The sequence below is a fragment of the Aulonocara sp. 'chitande type north' Nkhata Bay genome, linkage group LG2 (assembly GCF_057382095.1).
Source record: "Aulonocara sp. 'chitande type north' Nkhata Bay isolate Kocher_YH1m ecotype deep benthic linkage group LG2, A_spYH_male_GT1.1, whole genome shotgun sequence".
NCBI classification, from domain to species: Eukaryota; Metazoa; Chordata; class Actinopteri; order Cichliformes; family Cichlidae; genus Aulonocara; species Aulonocara sp. 'chitande type north' Nkhata Bay.
Genome location: NC_141345.1, coordinates 9,589,479 through 9,613,162, shown reverse-complemented (window position 1 = coordinate 9,613,162; position 23,684 = coordinate 9,589,479). Strand labels below are relative to the sequence as shown.

General features: G+C 43.0%; 1 protein-coding gene across 4 annotated transcripts in view; it reads right to left on the bottom strand.

Annotated features, from left to right (window-relative positions):
- Window positions 1–8,957: 8,957 nt before the first annotated feature.
- The window catches only part of glra1 (glycine receptor, alpha 1), a 121,716-nt gene continuing 106,989 nt past the window's right edge, over window positions 8,958–23,684 (bottom strand). Inside the window, exon 11 of one of the 4 annotated variants that reach the window (XM_086304932.1) lies at window positions 8,958–14,053. In XM_086304932.1, the coding sequence (XP_086161058.1) occupies window positions 13,745–14,053 (309 nt within the window). In that variant the 3' untranslated portion in view covers window positions 8,958–13,744. The remainder of the gene's footprint in view (window positions 14,054–23,684) is intronic. The other 3 variants (XM_086304942.1, XM_086304917.1, XM_086304925.1) reach the window with 3 other exon arrangements.

The window sequence follows — 23,684 nt, the reverse complement described above, 5'->3', positions numbered from 1 at the left end:
CTCCCTCCAATGGTGCGTCTGGAGGAAGACGAACTTCACCCTGATTACCAAAATCCGCCTGTACCACACACTTGTAATTCTTCTCTATGGATCAGAGATCTGGGTCATCCTCAAGCCCGAACTCAACAAGCTCGAGTTCTTCCAAATGTGCCGTTTGCGTCAGATTCTCCGAGCATCCCTCTGTGACCGGCGCAGCAACAGCGCGATACATAGTCAATGTCACCAGCAGCCCTCGATAGAAGAGCTTTTTTGGTTTGGCCGCGTCTGCTGCATGAGCAATCATCGCCCCCAAGAAGACTTGGATCGAGCAAATTGAAGACTATCTTAAACGACAACATCTAACCCTTAAAGCAAGCAAAGGTCAAGGTCTGGAAGTGCATTGTTGACCAAGATGGAAACCCTACGACACCCACAGAGACATATTGGCTTCGTGGATGACCTCCCCTACCGACTGCCAGCTAGGGACAAAAGAAGGAGAGCAGGTTAACGCTGGTTTATGAAAGCAAGGTTTCATCAGTCATGGCGGTAACAGCAATACATGCAGTTCACTGTGAAAGGCCGTGGTCATCGACAGGTAAAACCTCTCCATACATTTCATCACAAGTCCCTCCGCAGGTGATCAGGTGATGGTCGCCATCACAACGACAGGAAGTCACAGTGGCAGTGTGAACAGCAGTATCCATTTCTGTACTGACCGGTTTGACCTGGGCTGCTTTAACGAGTCCGCTCTCCTCACACCACCTCTGAACAACACGACGTCATCGTCCAACTTGTTTGTAATAAAGATGTGAATAACAGACGTAAGAAATGTTTGTTTTTTTTCTATTCTCAAACTGCTCTCCCTTAGGAGCTCAGTCTGGGAGGAGTTCTTTTTTTCTCTTTCTTGTATGTATTGTGGATTTCACTGATTTTCATACCTCTGACCTCTTCCCAATGTGATGTTTGTGTAATCTATATATGGTCAGAAGGGGTGCTCATGTTGGCACTGGCTGAAGCTAGCAGCCTTAACCTACCCAATTTCTTTCGGGATCAATGAAGTATAATCAATCAATGTTTCGAATAAATAAGCGGTGTTGGGGCTGTGCTGGTCTGCAGGGTGACCTTAGAATTCAATTCAATTTTATTTATATAGCGCCAAATCACAACAAAAGTCGCCTCAAGGCGCTTCATAGATACAGAGAAAACCCCAACAATCATATGACCCCCTATGAGCAAGCACTTTGGCGACAGTGGGAAGGAAAAACTCCCTTTTAACAGGAAGAAACCTCCGGCAGAACCAGGCTCAGGGAGGGGCGGCCATCTGCTGCGACCGGTTGGGGTGAGAGAAGGAAGACAGAATAAAGACATGCTGTGGAAGAGAGACAGAGGTTAATAACAGATATGATTCAATGCAGAGAGGTCTGTTAATACATAGTGAGTGAGAAAGGTGATTGGAAAGGAAAAACTCAATGCATCATGGGAATCCCCTGGCAGCCTACGTCTATTGCAGCACAACTAAGGCCCAACTATATGCTTTAGCAAAGAGGAAAGTTTTAAGCCTAATCTTAAAAGTAGAGATAGTGTCTGTCACCCGAATCCAAACTGGAAGCTGGTTCCACAGAAGAGGGGCCTGAAAACTGAAGGCTCTCCCTCCCATTCTACTTTTAAATACTCTAGGAACAACAAGTAGGCCTGCAGAGCGAGAGCGAAGTGCTCTAATAGGGTGATATGGTACTACAAGGTCATTAAGATAAGATGGGGCCTGATTATTTAAGACCTTGTATGTGAGGAGCAGGATTTTGAATTCAATTCTGGATTTAACAGGAAGCCAATGAAGGGAAGCCAAAACAGGAGAAATATGCTCTCTCTTTCTAGTCCCTGTCAGTACTCTTGCTGCAGCATTTTGGATTAGCTGAAGGCTTTTCAGTGAGTTTTTTGGACATCCTGATAACAATGAATTACAGTAGTCCAGCCTGGAAGTAATAAATGCATGAACTAGTTTTTCAGCGTCACTCTGAGACAGGATATTTCTAACTTTAGAGATGTTGTGCAAATGGAGGAAAGCAGTCTTACATATTTGTTTAATATGTGCGTGGAAGGACATGTCCTGGTCAAAAATGACTCCAAGGTTCCTCACAGTGTTACTGGAGGCCAAGGTAATGCCATCCAGAGTAAGAATCTGGTTAGATACCATATTTCTAAGATTTTCAGGGCCGAGTACAATAACCTCAGTTTTATCTGAATTAAGAAGCAGAAAGTTAGCGGCCATCCAGGTCTTTATGTCTTTAAGACATTCCTGCAGTTTAACTAATTGGTGTGTGTTATCTGGCTTCATAGATAGATAGAGCTGGGTGTCATCTGCATAGCAGTGAAAATGTATGCTATGTCTTCTAATGATGCTGCCTGGGGGAAGCATGTATAGTGTAAACAGAATCGGTCCTAGCACTGAACCCTGTGGAACTCCATAATTAACCTTAGTGTGTGAAGAGGACTCTCCATTTACATGTACAAACTGGAGTCTATTAGATAGATATGATACAAACCACTGCAGTGCAGTACCTGTAATACCTACAGCATGTTCTAATCGCTCTAATAGGATTATGGTCGACAGTATCGAATGCTGCACTAAGGTCTAGCAGGACAAGCACAGAGATGAGTCCAGTGTCAGAGGCCATAAGAAGATCATTTGTAACCTTCACTAAAGCTGTTTCTGTGCTGTGATGAGCTCTGAAACCTGATTGAAACTCTTCAAATAAACCATTCCTCTGCAGATGATCTGTTAGCTGTTTGACAACTACTCTTTCAAGGATTTTTGATATGAAAGGAAGGTTGGAGAGTGGCCTATAATTAGCTAAGACTGCTGGGTCTAGAGATGGCTTTTTGAGTAAAGGTTTAACTACAGCCACCTTGAAGGCCTGTGGTACATAGCCGATTATTAGAGATAGGTTGATCATATTTAAGATCGAAGAATTAATTAATGGCAGGACTTCTTTGAGCAGTTTTGTAGGAATGGGGTCTAAAAGACATGTTGATGGTTTGGAGGAAGTAATTATTGAAGTTAACTCAGAAAGATCAATTGGAGAAAAAGAGTCTAACTTAACATCAATGGTACTAAGAGTAGCTGTAGATAATATTACATCTGTGGGATGATTACTGGTAATTTTTTCTCTATTGATAAAAATTTTATTTGTGAAGAAGTTCATGAAGTCATTACTAGTTAACGTTAAAGGGATGGTTGTTTGTAATAAAGATGTGAATAACAGACGTAAGAAATGTTTGTTTTTTTTCTATTCTCAAACTGCTCTCCCCTAGGAGCTCAGTCTGGGAGGAGTTCTTTTTTTCTCCTCCTCTTTCTTGCATGTAGAGCTCTGACTTTTTGTCAGCCTGGCTACAGTGCTGAAGAGAAACCTGGGGTTGTTCTTATTTTCTTCAATCAGTGATGAATAGTAAGATATTCTGGCTTTGCGGAGGACTTTCTTATAAAGCAACAAACTATTTCTCCAGGCTAAATCATGATCCTCTAAATTTGTGACACGCCATTTCCTCTCCAGCTTACGAGTCATCTGCTTTAAGATACATGTTTGAGAATTATACCACGGAGTCAGGTACTTCTGATTTGAGATCTTAGTTTTCACAGGAGCTACAGTATCCAGAATCGTACGTAGTGAGGAGGTGAAATTATTAACAAGATAATCGACCTCTGTTGGAGTAGCGTTCAGTTAGCTACTCTGCTCTGTGTTGGTACAGGGCATCGAAGATGATAAGAAGATGCTTTGGACCAGAAAATGTTTCAGATTTTAGGACCACTTGAATCCAGATGAAGGCTGGCTGACTCCCAGCAGTATTCCTGGAAATGCAGTGGGCTAGATGAATCTTTGCCAGGCTGATTCTAGCCCCTGGACCTTATGTTTGACACCCCTGATCTACATGATGCGAGGGAGCGATGCTGACCTATTAAATAAATTTGGTGTCTTTGTCCTCAAGAAATTCCACATAAAACCTACAGAGGACAAATAGACCAGAAAAACAATAAAAAAGCACAAACAGATTCATTTATTCATCCATGTTTATGGGGGAAGCGATTATAGAGACAATCTCCAGCTCTCCTCTGCTGTCGTGTAGGATTAAACTGTGATTATTATTTTATTTTTTATTTTTTTACATGTCTGTCATTTTAGAAATTGATCGTCTACAAAACTCCACAAAGAAAACGTATTAAAAATGAAACGTTGATTTCATTCACTGGGATCTGTTCAAAGAACAAACCTAGAAGATTAAAATTTAGAGCAGGTATTTATTACCTGCCAGCTCCTCTACCTGACACTTTAATAACCAGAGGGGTGCAGTGTTTTTAAGGTGGTACCAGAAAGCATGTCCAATGTCCAATATTCATCCAGTGACACTAATGGAGCCCAAACTCGGCTCAGTTTGAATAAATCACCTTTAAGTTGGTAAACAAAACCACCAGGAGACAGCTTCCTGTCAGTGTGCTCCTCTCTGCCTCCTGTCAGACCTCTGTCACCTTCACACCTGCTCGTTTGTTTCTGCAGCCGCCCTCCAGCTGACGTGCATTATACATCAGAGACGTGCCCTCTTGCCGCTTATCAAAACTTCCACTTCACACCCTCCTCGCTCTGAGATCCAGAGCTGAGCAGCTGTGGAGTTGCCGTCCCGCTGCTGACACTGATCTCTGACTTCTCTGTGGAAGCCAGTCTTTAATTTGAGGCGGTCAGAGTGAAGCTGTGCTGCTTTTAGGAGTTGAGCAGATTCACCTTTTATCTAAATGATACATGACACGCATCATGTAAGAAAACAGGAAATCTGAGCGTGTCCAAAACCTGTCTGTTGAAAGAATCTTTCCAAGCACCAATCAACAAGAGCACATATTTCGATTTTACCCAGTAGAGCTGGCGGATCAGTGACTGGCCAGATAAATGAGACCATTAATGAGTGGTTATTTACAAAGGTTTGCATCCCTTGGCACAAAAATTGCAATCATCATCATCACCACCACCACTGATTCCGAGTCATTAAAACCCAGTGTGGTGTATCAGACAGCCTGATGTGCCAGAGCTGCACATTCATGAAACTCTGACAACTTTGTTTTAGTATTAATGTGACCAACACGTCTTTAATGACCCTGCATGAGCTTTAAAGAAATAATGGTGCCATTACTGATACCAGATTAAGTTAATATATTACAGTGTGGTATCATTACAGACCTTGAGTTCAGCTGGTTTGGATCGCGTTGGGTCAGTGTGTGTGTGTGTGTGTGCAGTCCCTCCATGATGTTTGGGACAAAGACACGTTTGTCTTTGAGGGAGCCCTCTGCTCACAGTGTGGAGGTTTCACTCAAACACACTGAGCAGACACAATTAAAACACACAGTCCTCACTTTAAAGTCAGTCACTCTCATACACAGTCCCCATCATTCAGGCCATCCCAGTGTTTGGGATTCCTCAGGTGGGCTTTATTCATGCGCGGACTGTCATTGGCTCCCTGAATTTAAATCTGCAGCAGGACAAGAGAAACAAGAGCGTTTCTCCGAGCCAAAACAAGGGGGCTGAAATCAGTTGACTTAAATCCAACTGAGCATGAAACTTCAGTTTAATTCAATTTATTTCATTTATTTAGCATCAATTCACAGCAACAGTAACCTCAAGATGCTTTATATTTAAAGGTAAAGAACCCACAGTGATTCTGGTCACGGCAGATGGCCCCGCCCCTCCCTGAGCCTGGTTCTGCTGGAGGTTTCTTCCTGTTAAAGGGGAGTTTTTCCTTCCCACTGTCGCCATGTGCTTGCTCATAGGGTGTCATATGAGTGTTGGGTTTTTGTCTGTATGTATTATTGTAGGGTCTACCTTACAATATAAAGCACCTTGAGGCAACTGTTGTTGTGATTTGGTGCTGTATAAATAAAGTTGAATTGAATTAATCAGGTAGCCCCCTATGAGCAGCTTTAACAGAAAACAGACTCTGAATATACAAGCATGTCTGTCAGGGAGTTTTTAATGTTTTATTTGCTTATGCTTCAAAAGTTATGTTATACATATTTCACCAGACAGTTTTCTGTAGAAACAGGAAGCTGACCCTGTGACACTGACAAGAGACCAGCACAGAAATACATATCCGCAGAAGTTGACTTGCATTATATTATTCTTAGAAATTGACCTGCAACACACATACTCTGTGACACACACACACACACACAGCTTGCATGCAGACAGACATCAGGACCTGCGTAACAGGAAATGTGATTATATTTGCATATTGACGATGTAACCTATAAAAATAAACGAATACTTCAGTTCGGTGTGATTTGCTCTGAGCTTTTCACCCGTGCAGCACGTTAACCTACACAAGTGTCTCATTGTTGTTTATTCACCTGACTGTTTGTTAACTGTAAATCTCTGACAATGTCTGTGCCCAGTTTCTGGTCCTGTTAGTAAAACAGTCGTGTTGACGCAGATCCACTCACTGTGATTTAACAGCTCGTACTGCACACACACACACACACACACACACACACACACACACACACACACACACACACACACACACACACACACACACACACAGCCTAAACCTAACCATAACCTAACTGTAACCCTGACACTAAGCCACATTCTGAGCCTCAAAGATGCCTTCAAACTTGGGCATTTGGTCCCCATAAGGGCTGTTAGTCCCCACAAGTATAGTAAACGTCCAATTTTTGGACACACACACAGAGGATCATTTCTCAGCACCGTGCTGGGCGGAGTCTCGAGACATATAAGAGGTGCTCCCATCGACATGATTAGCATAGATTTCCTGTTGAAACCAGCTCGCCTGACACTTCATGAAGCTGGAGTGTATAGACTTCATCTGTCCCTGTGACTGAGGGATCCTGAGAACAAGCCCCTCCCTCCCTCCCTCCCAGGCACAGTTTCTATAACAGTGTGAAAAGTTGACCTTCAGACGCTCGGCTGTGGGTCTGCCACACTCGGGGTCCTTCATACTCAGCCTGACCTCAAGTCTATGCAGCTCTGCATGCTGCCGGGGGAACATCCTGCTTTCACTCACACTGGAGATCAAGAAGACAGTTTACAGGAAGGTTTTTTTTTTTTTTTAAATATAAAGATGCTTAAAATGTTCCTTGAACATTTGATTAAAACATTTTATCACAAACATTATAACGATCATTAGAACTTTCTAAACAGTTTCTCCTTTTTAAGGCCTGAACATGATTCACTGAGATACAGAATTCAGTTAAGCTGTGTGATTAGACTCTGATGAGCCATCAAAGCAGAGCCACATCCTCAGGAGTGTAGACAGTTGTTGGAGGCTTGGATGGTTCTCTAGGGACCTGGAGGAGGTGGAGATGGGGAGGAGGTGGGCTGCATGAATAAGAATGACATCAGAGGAGTGAGATTAAAGTGAAAAGGGCAGTTGGTTTGGAGCAAAGAACAGAGCACCAGGCAGATGAGTGATCACATAGCTTCATTACTGAACACATGAGCTTCCGTCTGAGGTCCAGTTTGCCATCACTGTGGGAATGTTTCCTACTGGCTGGGGTGTCGGATACAGAGAGGAAGAACCAAAAGAAACCAAACTCAGTGTCTGACCCACGGGAACGGCTGCAATAAACTTCAGAACCAGGTCAAACTGAAAGTGCAATTCCCACCTGAGTGCAGGCTGCAGGCTGACTAACAGATGAGCAACGAGCCCAACGGCCCTGTGGCTTTAAAGATTTGCATGCAGGTGATTTCTGTCAGGTAAATATCCACTCCTGGAGTCTAGTCTGGAAAGAAACAGTGAACTTGTCAAAGTGCGGGCTCTGCTGCTGTTTAACTTACCAGTCATGTTATTTCTGTGACCACCTGTTGAAAAAGCTCCAGTTTGTTTGAAAATGGGGAACATAGTGTACACCTAACTTAGAAGCTTTCTCTGGAGCTTTCTGGATCTATCCTCAGATCCTGATGGGGAAAAAAACACAACCCCCCAAATCTGAAACGTGTAGGGATTAAAAACAAAGCTCAGGTGGAGCTCCTGTGGTCGTGCTGCAGACATTTAAATTGCTTCCAGGCGTGGATTCCTATACAAATCTGTAACTTTACACTGATGATATGTGTGCACTTGTGCAGTCCAGACCATATTGGCTGCCTCCTCTTTTATATTAAATACATTATATCCACCTTTTATATTATATCCAACTTGGTCCTTCTCCAAACACCAGTGAAAAAGTACAGCAGGAGATAAGGTCTAAATGATGACGTCAACTTTCCTCTTGCTAAGTAAATGCTGTGTTTTACAGTAAGAGCCATGCAGACAGGTTAATGGGAATAAAATAATTAAAGGACCTGCCATTTAAATCTGCTCTTTTCATTCAAAGGAGCAGATTTCTTCCATACTGACTTCTCTTCATCGGCTCCCTGAATTTAAATCATGCTTCTCACATACAAGGTCTTAAATAATCAGGCCCCATCTTATTTTAATGACCTTACAGTACCATATCACCCCATTAGAGCACTTACCTCTCACAGGTTACTTGTTGTTCCTAGAGCACTTAAAAGTAGAATGGAAGGCAGAGCCTTCAGTTTTCAGGCCCCTCTTCTGTGGAACCAGCTTCCAGTTTGGATTCGGGAGACAGACACGATCTCTACTTTTAAGATTAATTTCCTTTTTTGCTAAAGCATATAGTTAGGGCTGGACCAGGTGACCCCGAATCCTCCCTTAGTTAGACTCTCTTTTCTCTCTCCTCTGTGCTCTCAGGTGGCCGCAGCCCCTCCCTGAGCCCGTTGGAGGTCTCTGCTTTTTTCCAGGTGCTAACATCATTACCTGGAGTACATCATGTACCTGACATAGCCACATGCCATATTCCTGGATTCAACAGGATCAGAGGTTTTGATGGAAAGGTGCGACTGCTTTTTCAGACATATACAGGGACCCCGGCCCACCGTCCCATAATGAACCTTAGTGCGAGGTGTTCCTCTGGTGGCCACTGATGCTATGTGTGTTCTGACACCGGCCGTCTGAGCTACAGCAGCTCGTCTGTTGGGTCAGAGCACACGACCCAGCTTTTGCTGCTCCACCCACGACCCCGTCACCGGTTTACCGCCAATACTGACCCCTGCAGAAGAGGAACACTTCAGAAGAACTGCAGTTTTGTAGGAAATCCTCACACTCACGCATTTTTCCGACTTGTAACGTCAAGTTTTAGGACACATGGTTGACCTGCTCCCTTGTCTGCAGCTTAACGCGAAGCACTCTAATTGCAGGAATTTTGCGTGAGCAGTAGGTGGGGCAAAGAAATTCTGAAAGCACGATAAACACAACAAAGAAGTCTGACCTTTATTAAAATAAAAACAACCTGCAGCCGGGATTTCTTTGCAATTTTTAATACTTTTTCTCGAACGATTACACAGATCCTTGAGTCGAGTAACAGAAAGCAGAAGATCCAACTCCAACAACCTCGACAATGTTCAAAAACAGGTAAAGAGATTTTTGTTCAGAAAACCTTTAATCATTAATAGAATTAGTAGTATGACATATTTCAGTAAATATTTAGATATATACAGATACAGCAGAAACGGTACATTCTTTTTTTTTTCTCTTCAAATTGCTTCACATTTTTTTATACAAGCCAAAATATCTGCCATTTTATTTATATTCATGCAAAATATTGATTCTCAGATTAATGAAAAATAAAAAGGATTTGCTGAACTTTTTTTTTTTTTTCATTCTGCTCTGATGTGCACGTTCAGATTATAAGCGTCATAATGAGCATAATTGTAAGTTCGGCAAACGAAACAGGTGCACTTTGTGCCAATACACGAGAGAAGCAACTAAAGCAAAATTAAGGCCATTCCAACTTGTGCAAAGAAAGTAAATAAATAAATAAGAAGAAGAAGAATCGTCATAATAATGTTTCCTTTAGTTCACAGCAGTTCGAGAGTCTCTGTTTTTTTCTCCTTCTGCCTCGGGGTCATCGGGTTGTATAGTACATACAATAAAATACAAGAGAATCAAACAAACCCTGCAAAAGCCCGTGAATCATTAATCATCGGCAAATCAAACCATGCTACTTTAAAATCCATAAACGTCTAAAAATGCATCCCTCTCTCTCATCCTTCTGTCAGTTTGCATCACATCGCGATGCAAAACCAACCCACAGTATCCCCCCCTCTGCCCCCCAAACCCACAGAGAACAATGATTAATACGACGGCATGAGGCCTGACAAAAAGCTCTACAACAACTATGACACGCACGAGACCCACGCCTAAGGGGAGGGCCGTAAATGCTGGGAAATGGTGGTTGAATGGATGCACGATATGCTTCTAGGTCCTCTTTTTTTGTTGCATATTCAACCCCCATATGGCACGAGAAGATGTGCATGTGTATGTAAAACAGGCGACTGATGTCCTTGTGTTTTTGGCACAGAAGATAAAAGGAGCCGTCCTAATCAGATTGAGCCGGCTGAGGTTTCCCACCTGGGTGCAGGCCGTGACCACAGAGGAGGCTTCACTGCAAACAGAGGCCATCAGAGGCGGTTTGCATCATACGTGTCGCTCAGAGGAGCTGCCAAGTCTACAAAATACGATTTTCCTGGCGAGCGTGCACGGATCTATAAGTTCATTTGCTGGGAAGAGCTGCACCTCAAGCTCTATTATAAAATATATTTTAAAGTTTGTTGTGTGCCTCACCACGACTGAGCCAGGTGGACTAAAAGTCGAACACTTCCATTTAAGACAGCGTTGATTTGTCCCTGTACACAAATATAAAATATTCCTTTCAGCAGCACTAAACGGTTTACTTTTTAAGTACTGCACCTGCTTGACTAACCCGTGTAACTGAAAGAGTTTATTACCTGGAATTAGCTTTAAGGTGATTTCTGGAGAACTTTGGTCAAACCAAGAACGCTGTGTGAGAAGCATCGCAGCAGCCTTTGAAAGGCCCAGTGAGCTTGTTTTGCTTCGTTGCTCCCACATACATGAATAGCAGAGAAGTACAAGTGTGACTTTGGACCTGGGTGAGGTCTTCATTTAACATGCATATTTGTGGGTTTTCAGAAAAAACACCACCTTTTTACTTTCCCTGCTTGAACCGTCTGATCTGCTCTGAATCTGAATCCGTGCCCACATCTCTGAAGGTGTAACGATAAGGAGGGTGAGAGGGTGAAGGCGGGGATTCGACCGGAGCTCACGGAAACACAGCCGCGCATGTGGAAATAAAACGGCCTCTGTAAGTAACCGAAGCACCTCTGAGGTCCCAGCTTTGAGCAGTTTTCCTTTTCTGGGAATGATTCGGTGAATGAGATGCATAGTTTGGACTGAAGCAGATTTTATGGCACTTCCATTTTAAAGTCAGAACAGGCTGGGATCATGTGAGCAGAGGGAGAGGTGGAGCATAGCCCTTCGGATTGCTCGCAGTGTACTTTGAGACAAAGCGAATGATGTAAATTAAAATCTACATCAGATGTTCTGTAAAAGACACAAAACCCAAATTAGTTTTAAGGAATCCCTTTGCTGCGGATTCATGGATTAAACAGCAGGAGGAGAGAAATGAAGAAATCATCCAAATGAAAATATTGTTTTGTATTTCTGTCTCTGAGGATAAAAGGAATATGAAATTATAGCCTCTTAAATCATATTTTTTCTCACAATGCAGAGTTGGACAGCGAAATGTTTGTTTCAGTTAACAGTGGAGATGCACTTTGTGCCAATCTCCCCATGTCTGATATTTAGACCAAAACAAATAATCCATGTTTTATTGTCAGAGCGAGGAAGGTCTAGCTGGCTGGTTGACTTTCAGCTGGTGGCTCACTGATCAGAGGTTATCAGAGGAATAATCGGAAATATTCATCCGCTCTCTCTAAGACTCTTACAGTATGTCTGTGGACTGGGACAGAACCAGGAAACACAAACTATAATATATAATAGCTACATCGGGCTAATTTAACCAGCGCACAAGCTGGAATTTAATAAAATGTTTCTGACTGGGCAGTGCGGCTGAGCCAGGCCTCCCGGTGTCTCACAAAGAATCGTCGACGTGCTCCTTTGAGGTTTGGCTGCAAAGGCAGGTTTTTGTGTAAGAAGCAGAAAAAGATAGTGTGAGACTGATTAAATGTTTGCAAAAAAAAAGAACATTGCACATCACAGCCTGTCAGAGTTCTCACTGCACACACATCATCACTCTCCTCCTTCCACCTCCTTCCTTCAGATTTCTAGTTTAAAACATACACACATATATATTTATATATATTTTTCTCCATCTACTGATCCGTGTGCATTGGGCAGAAGTGCCTGGGCAGTTTGCAACACCTTTGTCTCCATTCTGACCAATAAGCATGAAAGACCTTTTTTCACTGTCTGCAGCGGGATGTGGATGAGGGTGCCAAGACGTGGGAAAAATCATATTTGCATATACTGATCATTGCATAGAGAAGCCTGGTGCAAAGTACAAGAAAAAAAAACGAAACAAATAAAATCATTAGTCACACTTATGAAGCCTCAAATGACGAATCCCCTCATCACAGCCTCTGCATGTGGATGGCGGCGTAGCTTTATGAGGTTTGCAGCTACAGTCGGTGCATACGAATGAGGCGGGAATACAGTTAATTAAGGTAACATATGTCCTCTCGGCTGGGGAGCGGGATGGGCGGCGTCACGTTAAGGCGGGGTCAAAGCAAGGAAGCACTACTGGAGATGTAAACGTATCTGTGTGTTGCTACGTCCTCGCTCGAGTAGTTCTCTGTCCGCTTTCACCAAAACAAAGCGAAATCTCAAAAACCCAGGAGCCTGCGAGGCGACATCAGCTGCTGACATCAGAGCGCACCTCCTTCCTGCGTGTCAGAGCGCCGCAGGAGCCACGTGTTGAGTCGGCACAGAAATTCATTAAGAAACAACCGAAAAAACAGAAATGAAGGACAGGCAGAGGAACACGCTGAGCACGGATAAATGAGATAGTTTGTCCCATGTCGTCCAGTCGTGTGATTGACAGGTCGGTTCAGTTTCACGGTGCTTGATGGCAGCGGGAGCAAGGGGGAGCTTTGAGGAGTGCTTGCAGTACACATTTGAAGCAAATCTCGATATACAGAAAGCGCGACCTTTGCATCGCTTTGTTCAATGGAAGCACCGATCGGCCCGCCTTCTTTTCTTTTCTTTTTTTGGGTGAAAAATCCTTTAAATCCAGACGCCCACCTGTGGAAACAAACATCCTATTTTTTCCCAGTTATGATAACATATATGAGTATATTACACTGCTCTCGCACGACCCACCCGTCACATAGCATTATATCTGTCGTCACACAAAAAGCTAAAACACAACATTTCTTTTACAAGCCTCGCTTGTTCAGTCCGACTGCTCCCACACAGTTTTTGCTGGGATGCCTGCAAAAGTTGAACTTTTCGTTTCTTGAATATATTGCCACATTCATATATCATGCATTTTACTGCATTGCTATTGCACCGGTCCGGATTATTCAGGAGCTGGAAGGAGACGGGAACGGGGCAGGTTTCAGGGTAGGAGAGGAGATTAAAGGAAAAATAAAGCAATAATAAATATTTGAAATCGTGTCTGTAGGCGTCAGGTGGTGCCATGGTGAGCGACCGTCACAAAGAAAGTGACTTTCCTCGACGAAATGAAGGCGAAGGAAGAGGAAGAGGAGAGAACGCTCGGTGGAAAAAGGGGCAACAGATCTTGTACCGAAGTCAGCGCTCTGTTTCCTTTTCGCTGTCTTCTCCTCTTCGCACCGTTCTCCTCCTCGTCCTCCTCCTCAGCTCTCCACTACTGCTTGTGGATGTCCTCGCTGCGGATGATCTTGTAAATGATCCAGTAGAAAATGTTAAAAATGAGGAAGACGAGTGGGAAGGCCACGCGGGACACCGTGTCGATGCGCTTGGCCCGACTAATGAACAGCTTCTTCATCTCCTCGATGCTCTTTTCGGGTGCGGCCGAGGTCGGGGCATTGTTGTTGTTGCCTTTGATGGCCATGCCGTCCTTAGCCTGCAGGCAAGCGGGGCCCATGCCGTAACCGGGGAAACTGAAGCGGCCCTCGCCCGTCTCATCCTCCTGCAACACAGGCCAAGACTCAGGCTGTTAGGAACCAGAGAAAGACGTTACTGTTGAGAGGTGTGTGTGAGTGAATTTCAGAGATGTGCAGTCATGCAAAACAAATAACTGATGACGTGGAGTGAAAATGAAAAGCGAGGAAGTGAAGTACTTTATCACATGACCGTGTGTCTGAATAAACCAGAAATTTAAGGTGGAATTAGCGTCTCATTCTCAGCTGGCTGTCTTAATTAAAATAAAGAGGAAAAGAAGAATATGTGTATATATATATATGTATGTATATATATATATATATGTATATATATATAATGTATGTAGAGAGAGAGAGAATATAGAATATTTGATTCATCTCTGTGCAATTCCATCCTGTTAAGAACAGCGAAAACTACCCCTGGTTTGACCCCTGAATGTTCCCTTCATGCTAATCTTCTTGCACGCCCTTGGACAGAGATGGGCAGTAACGCGTTACTGTAATCCGATTACTTTTTTCAAGTAACGAGTAAAGTAAGGAATTACTATTGCAAAAACGGTAATTAGATTACCTTTACTTTCCCGTAGGAACGCTGCGTTACTGTGTTACTAAAACCGTGATTTTTTTGCGAGAACGTCTCATGACAGTGACGTAAGCGAGTGCAACGTTCGTGACAACAGCTGTGTGCAGATCAACAATGGATCACATATCGACTGTGGGAGAGAGTATGAGCGTGCAGCATTTAAAGTGTGGAAGTACTGACCTTACTTTGAGTTTGATTCCATAAAAAGTGACAAAAACATTAGTGTCCGTTGTGCGTGGGAAGAAAACTTCTTTTTACAGCAAAAAACCCCCCTTAAACTTCCAAGCAAACACCGAGTGCGCTACGACGTAATGGGAAACTCACAGAGAAACTCGCGGATTCTTCCACTGACTGCTGCGGCACACCTGCACCAGGGTAAACCTCCGCCTACCCTACTCCTGCTTTACAGGTGAAAATAGAGCAACAGGACCGCTAGTCTTTGACTTTATTTATGTTCTGCTGTGTTTTACTTGCATCTATTTGAAAGACTGAGTGCAAACACAAAAAATATATATATTTTATGTGCTGGAATGTGCAGAAAATAGGTTTAAATGTTAAATTAATTTCTTCCAGTCAGAGAATGTTGCAGATAATTTAATTTTTGCTTGATGCATAAAGTTAAAAGATTAAAACTAATAAAACAAGTTTTAAAAAGAAACTTTTCCATTTGATTACATTTTGTATGATGGATTATGCAGAAAAAGTAGAATTGGGCTGAAAGATCTATCGCTTTATCACCTATTCAGGTTGTAAATCGTGTTTTTAAAAAGTAACTAAGTAACTAAGTAATTAATTACTTTTGAAAATAAGTAATCAGTAAAGTAATGGGATTACTTTTTGGGGGAAGTAATCAGTAATTAGTTACTGATTACTTTTTTCAAGTAACTTGACCAACACTGCCCTTGGACCACTGCTCTCTAGTTTTAAATCACTCCGTGCAGTTCCCATTTTGACCTCTTACATTTTGTCATGACCTCAAACGTGCAGACAGTAAATGGACCCAATACTGTGTTCATCAGAAATGAATATCTGAAAATGGCCCTTTGACTTCATCTGTGTGACCAGAATGAAAGTCAAGTTGAAGGGCCAGCATTTTGGGCAAAGAGCAAAGAGGCATTCGGGGACTTCAGGGAGAAATCTAAAATCAGCAGCAGTGCTAAAAGTGGTCCAAGCAGAAATGAGAAGATGACTTTGAGAGGGAAGTCGTAAAAAAAACCCAAACCTTGGGCAACTGATGAGAGTTTTGCTCCAGTTTGGATCATCTGACCTCAGTTAAAAAACAGTCCCATCATTCTTAAACTTTCTCGCATGGAAAAATTGTTTCTTTTATATGATTTATATGATCCTTTCATCAGTCAGAAGAAAACGCTTGTAACAAACCAGTCTCAAAGGCCACCACAATCATCTCTTTCATAGATAGGCAGCCTGGATTTGCTTTTTTAACCATAATAAATCTGACTGATATTTCTTGGTCGGGCAGCAGGTTTGACTGATTGTAGGCAGGCACAACTTTAACATCATGACACGTTTGATTGGTGTGTCCATCTTTGATGGCATTAAATAGAAATGTGTTAAACTTTATTAATATGAGCAATGAATACAGAAGTATCATATATATATATATATCTAATGAACAGCAGTGTGTTTGAGTGTGTATTCAAGTTCCCATCAGGTATTTGAGAAAAGAAGATGCAATTTTAAGAGCTGCACCACTAAATCATGATATTTCCTGTGTTGCTATTCCAGTGGTTGGTTGTGACTCATCGATTGTTATTTCGACTGAATGGCCCAGCGGCGCCGTGCAGGCGGGACGAACCCCAAAGCTCGCTGCCGATCACACTCGCTCAGCCTAGATGCAGAAGTCATCGATAGGAGCTGACGTCGGACGCCACGTACGCTCATCTCAGTCGCCAAGGGGAGCGGGAGGATGCGGCCGAATGGATTTGGATTGATTGACGTGCGCCGTGCTCAAGGTTACGGCGCGTGCACGGCACTTTCACCCGAGCGCGGCGAGATATTGAAAATCCTATCGCCCCACTCACCCTGCCTTTTCATTACAGGAGACACAATGACTTCCTTATCTGGTTCAGGGACTCGAACACAAAGGTCTACATGGGCTGAGAGACGGCGGGGGCGTGTGGGGAAACTAAACGAGGAAAATAAACAGTGCAGAATGTCCTTCAAACTTAAAACAACACCCGTGAAATTAAAAATTAGCTTCAATGATAAGGAGTCGTCTTTGTTTGTTTGGAGTTTTTGATAAAAGCCGAGGTTGTAAAGTTCACGCTTGAATGCCATTTGTTTGTTTGTTCCCGCAGGCCACGGTGGGAGTTTGTGTGGCAGCTTATCAGCAGGGAATCTTTCCAGTTCATTTTGGCTGAAAAGGAAAAGAAAAAGAGCATTTTATGATCGGAAAACAAGCAGGAGCAAAATCGAAAGCAGGAGGAGGAACTGTTGGCAGCAGAAGGACCAAAGTGACGCAAAACCTCTGCAGCAGCAACAAATCAAGCTGCCAACCAAACAGACGCCTCAGTTCTCTTCAGTTAGACCAGCCTCCGGTTTCTAGCAGGGGGAAGGAGCTAAAAAAGAGTCAATAATGAGCCTGTTTGTCTTGATATCATCAATAACACAGAGAAAAGGGTTAAAAATGCTCCAAAAATCCGATCAAATAAAGCAGCGCAGCCGGGTGAGGGAGATGTACTGAGAGTGTGTGTGAGTGTGTGTGCGTGAGTGTTAGACCACCAGGTAACGATCCATTTTTAGTGCCTCATGTCCCCGTTCTGTCCTTGCATGCACTTCAAGCCATCTATTACTGTTAATACATGTACACACACACACATGTGCACGCACACACACTCACACACGCCCGTGCGCGCTAGATGTCGATGCATTAGCTGTGATGCTAGCCGACCTCTGCCTGTCCTTCAGTGACGCTGCTAAACTATTACAGATGCTCTGCTTTATTCTGCCTGCCATGTGATTAATGTGGAGGGCGGAGGAACGTGAGGAGGAGACACAATGAGAGGAACGGCAGAGGGAGAAAGAAAAGGTGGAGTAATGACGAAAAGAAAGGAAGTCAGAGAAGGAGAACAATAAGGGACAAGGGGGGAAGACCTGCAGCCTGCAGACTTGGCGAAAAGAACTCACAAGGTTCCTGAAGGAACCCATCGAAGAACGCCTCCGCATGGACCAGGTGATTCATTACATTTATGCCTAATTATAAAAATGCCCTCCATTAACACACAAGCTCTGGGCCCGCGCAGTCCACGGATGGATGGATGGGCGGAGGAGAATTAAGGTTTGCCCTTTGGATTCTACAAAGGAGCCTCAAAGGATCCAGCTCATCTAATGTCTCTTCTCTGATACGGCCCAAAAATCGAATCCTAACATATTTACACACATACGAAATCTGGAAAGTTATGGACCGTGAGATGTTTGGTCTCTGCACCGCCACAAGTGCAGACTCTGCTTTAATCCCAGGGGGGCAAAAACAAATATGACATTGACCGTTAAAGCCAGTTCAAGGGTGGTCTTCTCTTCATAAATGAAGCAGATAACAAGTCTGCTCCAAACTCGGTGTAGTACCTACTCCAACTGTGGCAATTACATTTGCAAGCTGTTTGTGTAAACAAGTGCAAAGGAGCTCTCGGTGCAAGTGCATCCCTAACTTAATGTCCACCACTTCAGGTCAGGGTTAATATTTTAGCCTCATGCTAAACAAGGGAACACTAGGAGTGGCCTAACCATACTCCCGAGGCCAGCGTGGTGATAAAAATATAATCCTAATCAGGATGATCACTGGATCCTTTCTACGGCAAACCAATCATTGGCCAATGAGGCCATATTAGATTTTGTAAATACATCGAAAGACGTCAGACCAGCTCTGCAACTAAAACTAACATCAGCCTTTAAACGAACCACATGAAGAACATATTACAGAGAAAGCCGAGAAGGTCTCCCACGTGGAGGCAGCGTGATATATGGCTTCCAGTGTGCCCGTGGTTTTTGTTGGATGACAGAAGCAGTGTAACAACACTCGCTGCTCAGGTTCCTGCGGGAAGTTTCGTTTTTGGGGAACTCTCCACAAAGTGTTAAGGATGAACACTTTCTGTATGATTTATGTTCCTGAAATCAGGGACTACATGGTAATTTCCTAGTGAATATTCTTTGTTCACCGCCTTGAACCGAAGCTGAGAGTCGGCACTCAGAGCTGGCTGAAGGTTCCCAGATTTGTATTGGTACTGGTGACAGAGAAGCTTGTGTGATTTTCTCAGCATCATCTTGTCCTTTTGTCACGTGAAATTTTATCATAATAACTGGACTCGTCTTTAATCTGTACCTGGTAGATGAACACTTTGCTGGATGAAACAGACGGGATAGTCGAGCAGAACAGAAACAATAGACAAGACTAGGGTCAGATAGAAAACAAGTACAGTTAAAGTTAAAGAAAATATGAAAGACGGTAAAAGGGAATGAAATAATGTTGAAAAGTAGAATGCTCAGAAAGAAGCTGGGGCAGCGCAGGCGAGGGAAGACGCTAAAAGAGGAGTGGAAAAAAGAGGAAGAGGACCTCTTAGCTCACTCATCCATCACACTTTCATCTCTGGATTGAAGCGTTTCTATCTCCGCCTCAGCTGATGTGAGTAATCGAGCAGATTAGCAGGAAGCTGAAAGCGAGCTGCATCAGGCCTGCCATCCTCCATGTCTCCTCTGCTAACATTACCCTTGGATACTTGTTTTAGAGACCTGCATTTACATAAAACAGGATTCAGAGAGGTGTCAGCCCCAACTAACGCCAGCATCAGTCTCTGCTGAAAGAGGCTGGAGGAGGAATTTCTTGGCTTGCGTTTCGCTTTATGATTTCCCCCCTAAGCAATTCCAGCCAAGCACCGGGGAAGGAAATATATTATACATTTGCCTCAGCCGATCCATTTTCCGGTGGATCCATCTTAAACCGCCCTTCACTTCCTCTCCCTGTCTCCCTTCTGCCTCTCGCCTCGATTACGGCCATTTGAGGCTTTTTAGGACATTTCAGCATCAATATGTCAGTGCTGAGTGCATTCTGGTGTGCTGACAGGAATATCCAAGTAATGTGAACTTTTCCATTTGTACCTATGGTATTTTGTGCCTTTAATTCACCCCAACTTAGTTTGTTATAAGCAGCAGGTTGAGACTGATATCCGGCTATGACAGAGTACACTTCACACCTGGAAATACATCCAGGATCCGTCTCCTGTCTGGCCACTTGTGATTGGATTCTGCATCGCAGCATAGATTTGATTTTATCTGTGAAATAACTGCGCTCGGGCACGGGAACATATTTGTCATCCCGAGAAGGTTAGCGTGGCTGTTTGTCGAAGATGCTGCTGTGCACCACTTTTATAGTTTTGTGTGGCAGAAGGAAGCACGGCAGCTGCAGGGGAGGTTTTTGATGCTTCAAATGCATTCCTGAGTTTCTTCTTCATGTCATTCAGTTTGTGGTAACGTGGGTCCGTTACGTCAGCACACACAGCTCCAAGGCTGCTTTGGCACTTTTTATATTTATATAAAAATATATATATGTGGGCTCCAAAATATTTTTCATCATTTCATTTGTGGCCTGAGTCATCCAGTCAGAAATTAGCTCTGGACGTGATCTGGCTGTTCTGGATTATCTAAACTATTTTGGTGCTTATTTGGACTTTTCCTGCTCTCTCCCACGTTTCCTTGCCTTTGTCTTGTTTCCACTTCCTGATTTATTGTTTCATGTTTTCGTCTTCCCTCCTGATCGTTTCCACCTGTGTCTGCCTGCCCTCATTAGTCTCACCTGTTTCTCCTTTGCTCTGTGTGCAGGTATAGGCTGTGTCTCAATTCGTAGGCCACATCCTCCTGAGGCCACATTTGAAGGCCGATTACATCACAGCGATGCAACAAAGGCTGTCCCAATTCGAAGGCTGCTCCAAATGCGCCCGACAAATGCGTCCTTCATTTCCCCAAATTTGAGGATAGGTCAGGTGTATCCTTCGTGGCGCAACCTATCCCCGATTTAATAGCGCGGCCCACCCAATTCCAGTTTCCAATAATGGCGGCAGCTACTTAGTTGTAATATTACTCTTATTACTCTTTGCTATACTGTATTCATTAAACTAGTATTTATAATATCTTTATAATAATATAAATACTTTTCAAATGCATCAATGGCGGAGGAGGACGACTAAAGAGCTTGAAATATTACTCTTTCTGTGTCACAAAATAAACTTTTAACATATTTTCAGGCGAGAATGCAGCTGTGTCAACTTCAAATATCTGCTCGGTTTATCAAGACATCACATAATTGCAAGAGTGCTCTGATGTCTGTTACCCACCAGCTCGATAGCTGACCGGGTAGTCAAGGCTCACTAGAGTTGGTGAGAACACTGGAGCACATCATTTTCAGACCCCGCACGGACTTTCGCTACTCAAGTTAAGCATGATATATAAGTCACTTAGATAACTTAAAAATGTTATTGTTTGGCTTTTTTCAGTGTTTTATTTGTTCCTGAGTAAATCATTTTGGCTGTGATTAAAGTTATAGTTTTCACACAGCTGAATAAACGTCAAACAGAAAACTGATTAAACAGGAGTGTGAGATGGTAGAGAATTTACTCCAGTGTCGTGTTATATTTTAGATAGCAAAGAGCAGACGGCTGAGTTTATTAAACTCCACCAAGACAGCGGTGACGCAAATCTGAAGGCTGGACTGTCCCATTTCACAGACATCAAACCTGCGAGGTGTTATCAGGTGTGGGTGTGGCAACTGCACTTTTAAAAAACTAGTTGCTGTTTTCAATTATTTTGACTCCTCACGCTGCACTGCATGATGGATCTGCAGTGTGACTAAACAGCAGCTCCTTAACTTGAATCTGAGGAATGTAAAGTCGTGGGAGCTGCCTCTGAGTAGAACACATGGCAGTTAACAGTTGCAGTTGGTTCAGGAGGTTTTTGTCAAATAATCAATAATCGAGTCTTTGCATTTCCAGTTTGATCCTGGGCTGGAATTCATCATGTACAACCCTTTGAATGTCCGAGAAAAAAAACAGGAAGCTGCTGCTTGCTGCGCTCCTGATGAACGATACTGATGACGATTTAGAAGCTGTTGCTTGGTCTCGTTCTTTACCTGTGACTCATCACAGTACAAGTACAAGGAACCAAGCTTTATATGAAACTGAATGATCGCACGTCACAGCCTACCCTTTAGCCATTTCACCTCAACTTGAAATTCCAAGTTCTTTTCTCAGTTTCAAGTCATTTTCCCATTCAGGTGGCGGAAATGAGCTTCCCAGTTTTATTATTAAAATCTGTCACAGATGGGAGAAACTGCAGCTCTGATTAGCCACATTCTCTCCCACGACGCCCACATCAGCCATCTTAAACATGTTATTTTCAGTTGCCGTAGTTACAGGTGCAAATGTGTGTATTTGTGCCAATGAGATATCGAAACAGGAGTTGTGTGAGCATGGGTGTTCAGAACATTTAAATTGCAGTTGTTCATTCATCTTCAGCAGTGCAGAGAGTACACTCGTGAGCTACTGACACTCAGTCATTAAGTTAATTCATATTAATACCTGTGTCCTTGTGCATACTTATAAGTGAAGTTTCAGAGCAGAAAAGTAAAACTTTATGTGAATCATTAATAATTTCCAACTGCATTCTGTAAGCGAGTCATTTACCATACCAACACTTGAGACCATTTTCATTAAAAAAGAGCCACAGACGTTTTTCTACTTCAGTCTGAGACTTTAAGAGAACAGAGATTAGACTCTGGAGACACTACTAACTGTAATTCTGTTAAATGAGCTTTGTATAATGATGTTACAGATGTTACATGGGCTGGACAGATCGTGTTTGTGGTCAGCTCCCAAATTAAACACAGCTGCTAGCTGCTACCTTAATGATAGCTTCACAAGCGGCAATATCAGTAACTGCTAATAGCTAAACGGCTAACCTTAATATTTATGATAACTGTTAAATAATTTGGTCCTGTTATTTCACGAAATTCCTCATAAAGACCAGGGTGTCTGTCTGTCACTAGCAGCTGATCTGTTTAGCTGCTAGTGGGGGGAGGGTTAGGGAACAGGCTTGCTGTCTACAACCTGCCAACATGGATGAATCCTGGATTTGGGCACAGAAAATATCTCCATGAAAAACACAGGTAAAAAAACTGCAACCAAATATATCAGAGATTGTGATTCTGACCCAGGAGGAGGAGTCACAGTGTCAAAGGTAGGGAAAAACCAGTCCTTCATATGCTCGTTATGGTGACATGAGCCTGGAAGTTTACCCAGAATGCCCTTGCTGAAATTTCCTGCAGCGAATCATCAGACAGATTGCTGGTTTCTGCTCCTCTACATTACATGAAACTGCTACAGTTCTTCAGACTGACAGATCTGTCACACTGATGCTCTAATGAGGCAAATTAAAAAGTCCTAATTTGAACCCCTAGCTGGTTGTTAAGTGATGACGTATGAACCCTGCTTCCAGGTCTAAACTACTCTGCATTTATTAAGGATGATGTGTTTTAACATGATTTAATGCTTTATATCTTGTTCTATTTAATCTGAACAAGCCCCTAAAAAAAGCCGGTGATCACTGTCGGCCTGTCTCGGTTTTTATTATCACTATCATCATCTTAAAGCTCAGTTTTTAAAACCTTACAATGTAACTACAGCCCAGCCCAGCCCATGCAGCATTATATTAATGACTAACCTCGTATTGTGGATGGATTATCTCAGTTGTTCTCCTGACTGAAGTTTGGTCCGTTTACAGTATCCTGCCATGCAATTGCATTTGTCCCTAACCATCAGGAACCCTCACGTTAACTTTTATCGAGTAGAAAAAAGTTAGCAAAAAAAGTTAGCTTCACTGTGTTTATATTATGCTAACTATAGCTGTGTAGCTAGCCCCCACATAGCACATCATTATATACCAGCTAGCCCAACTTTAGTAACGCTGCAAATGTCACTGCTGTTTAGTTTTCTGTCTTCATTTACATCTCAAGTGAAAGCAGAGCTGTACGTTTTAATTTTTTCAGAAGGCCGTACGAGGAAAGTTTATGGATGTTCCTGATGATGTTTTGTAAAACT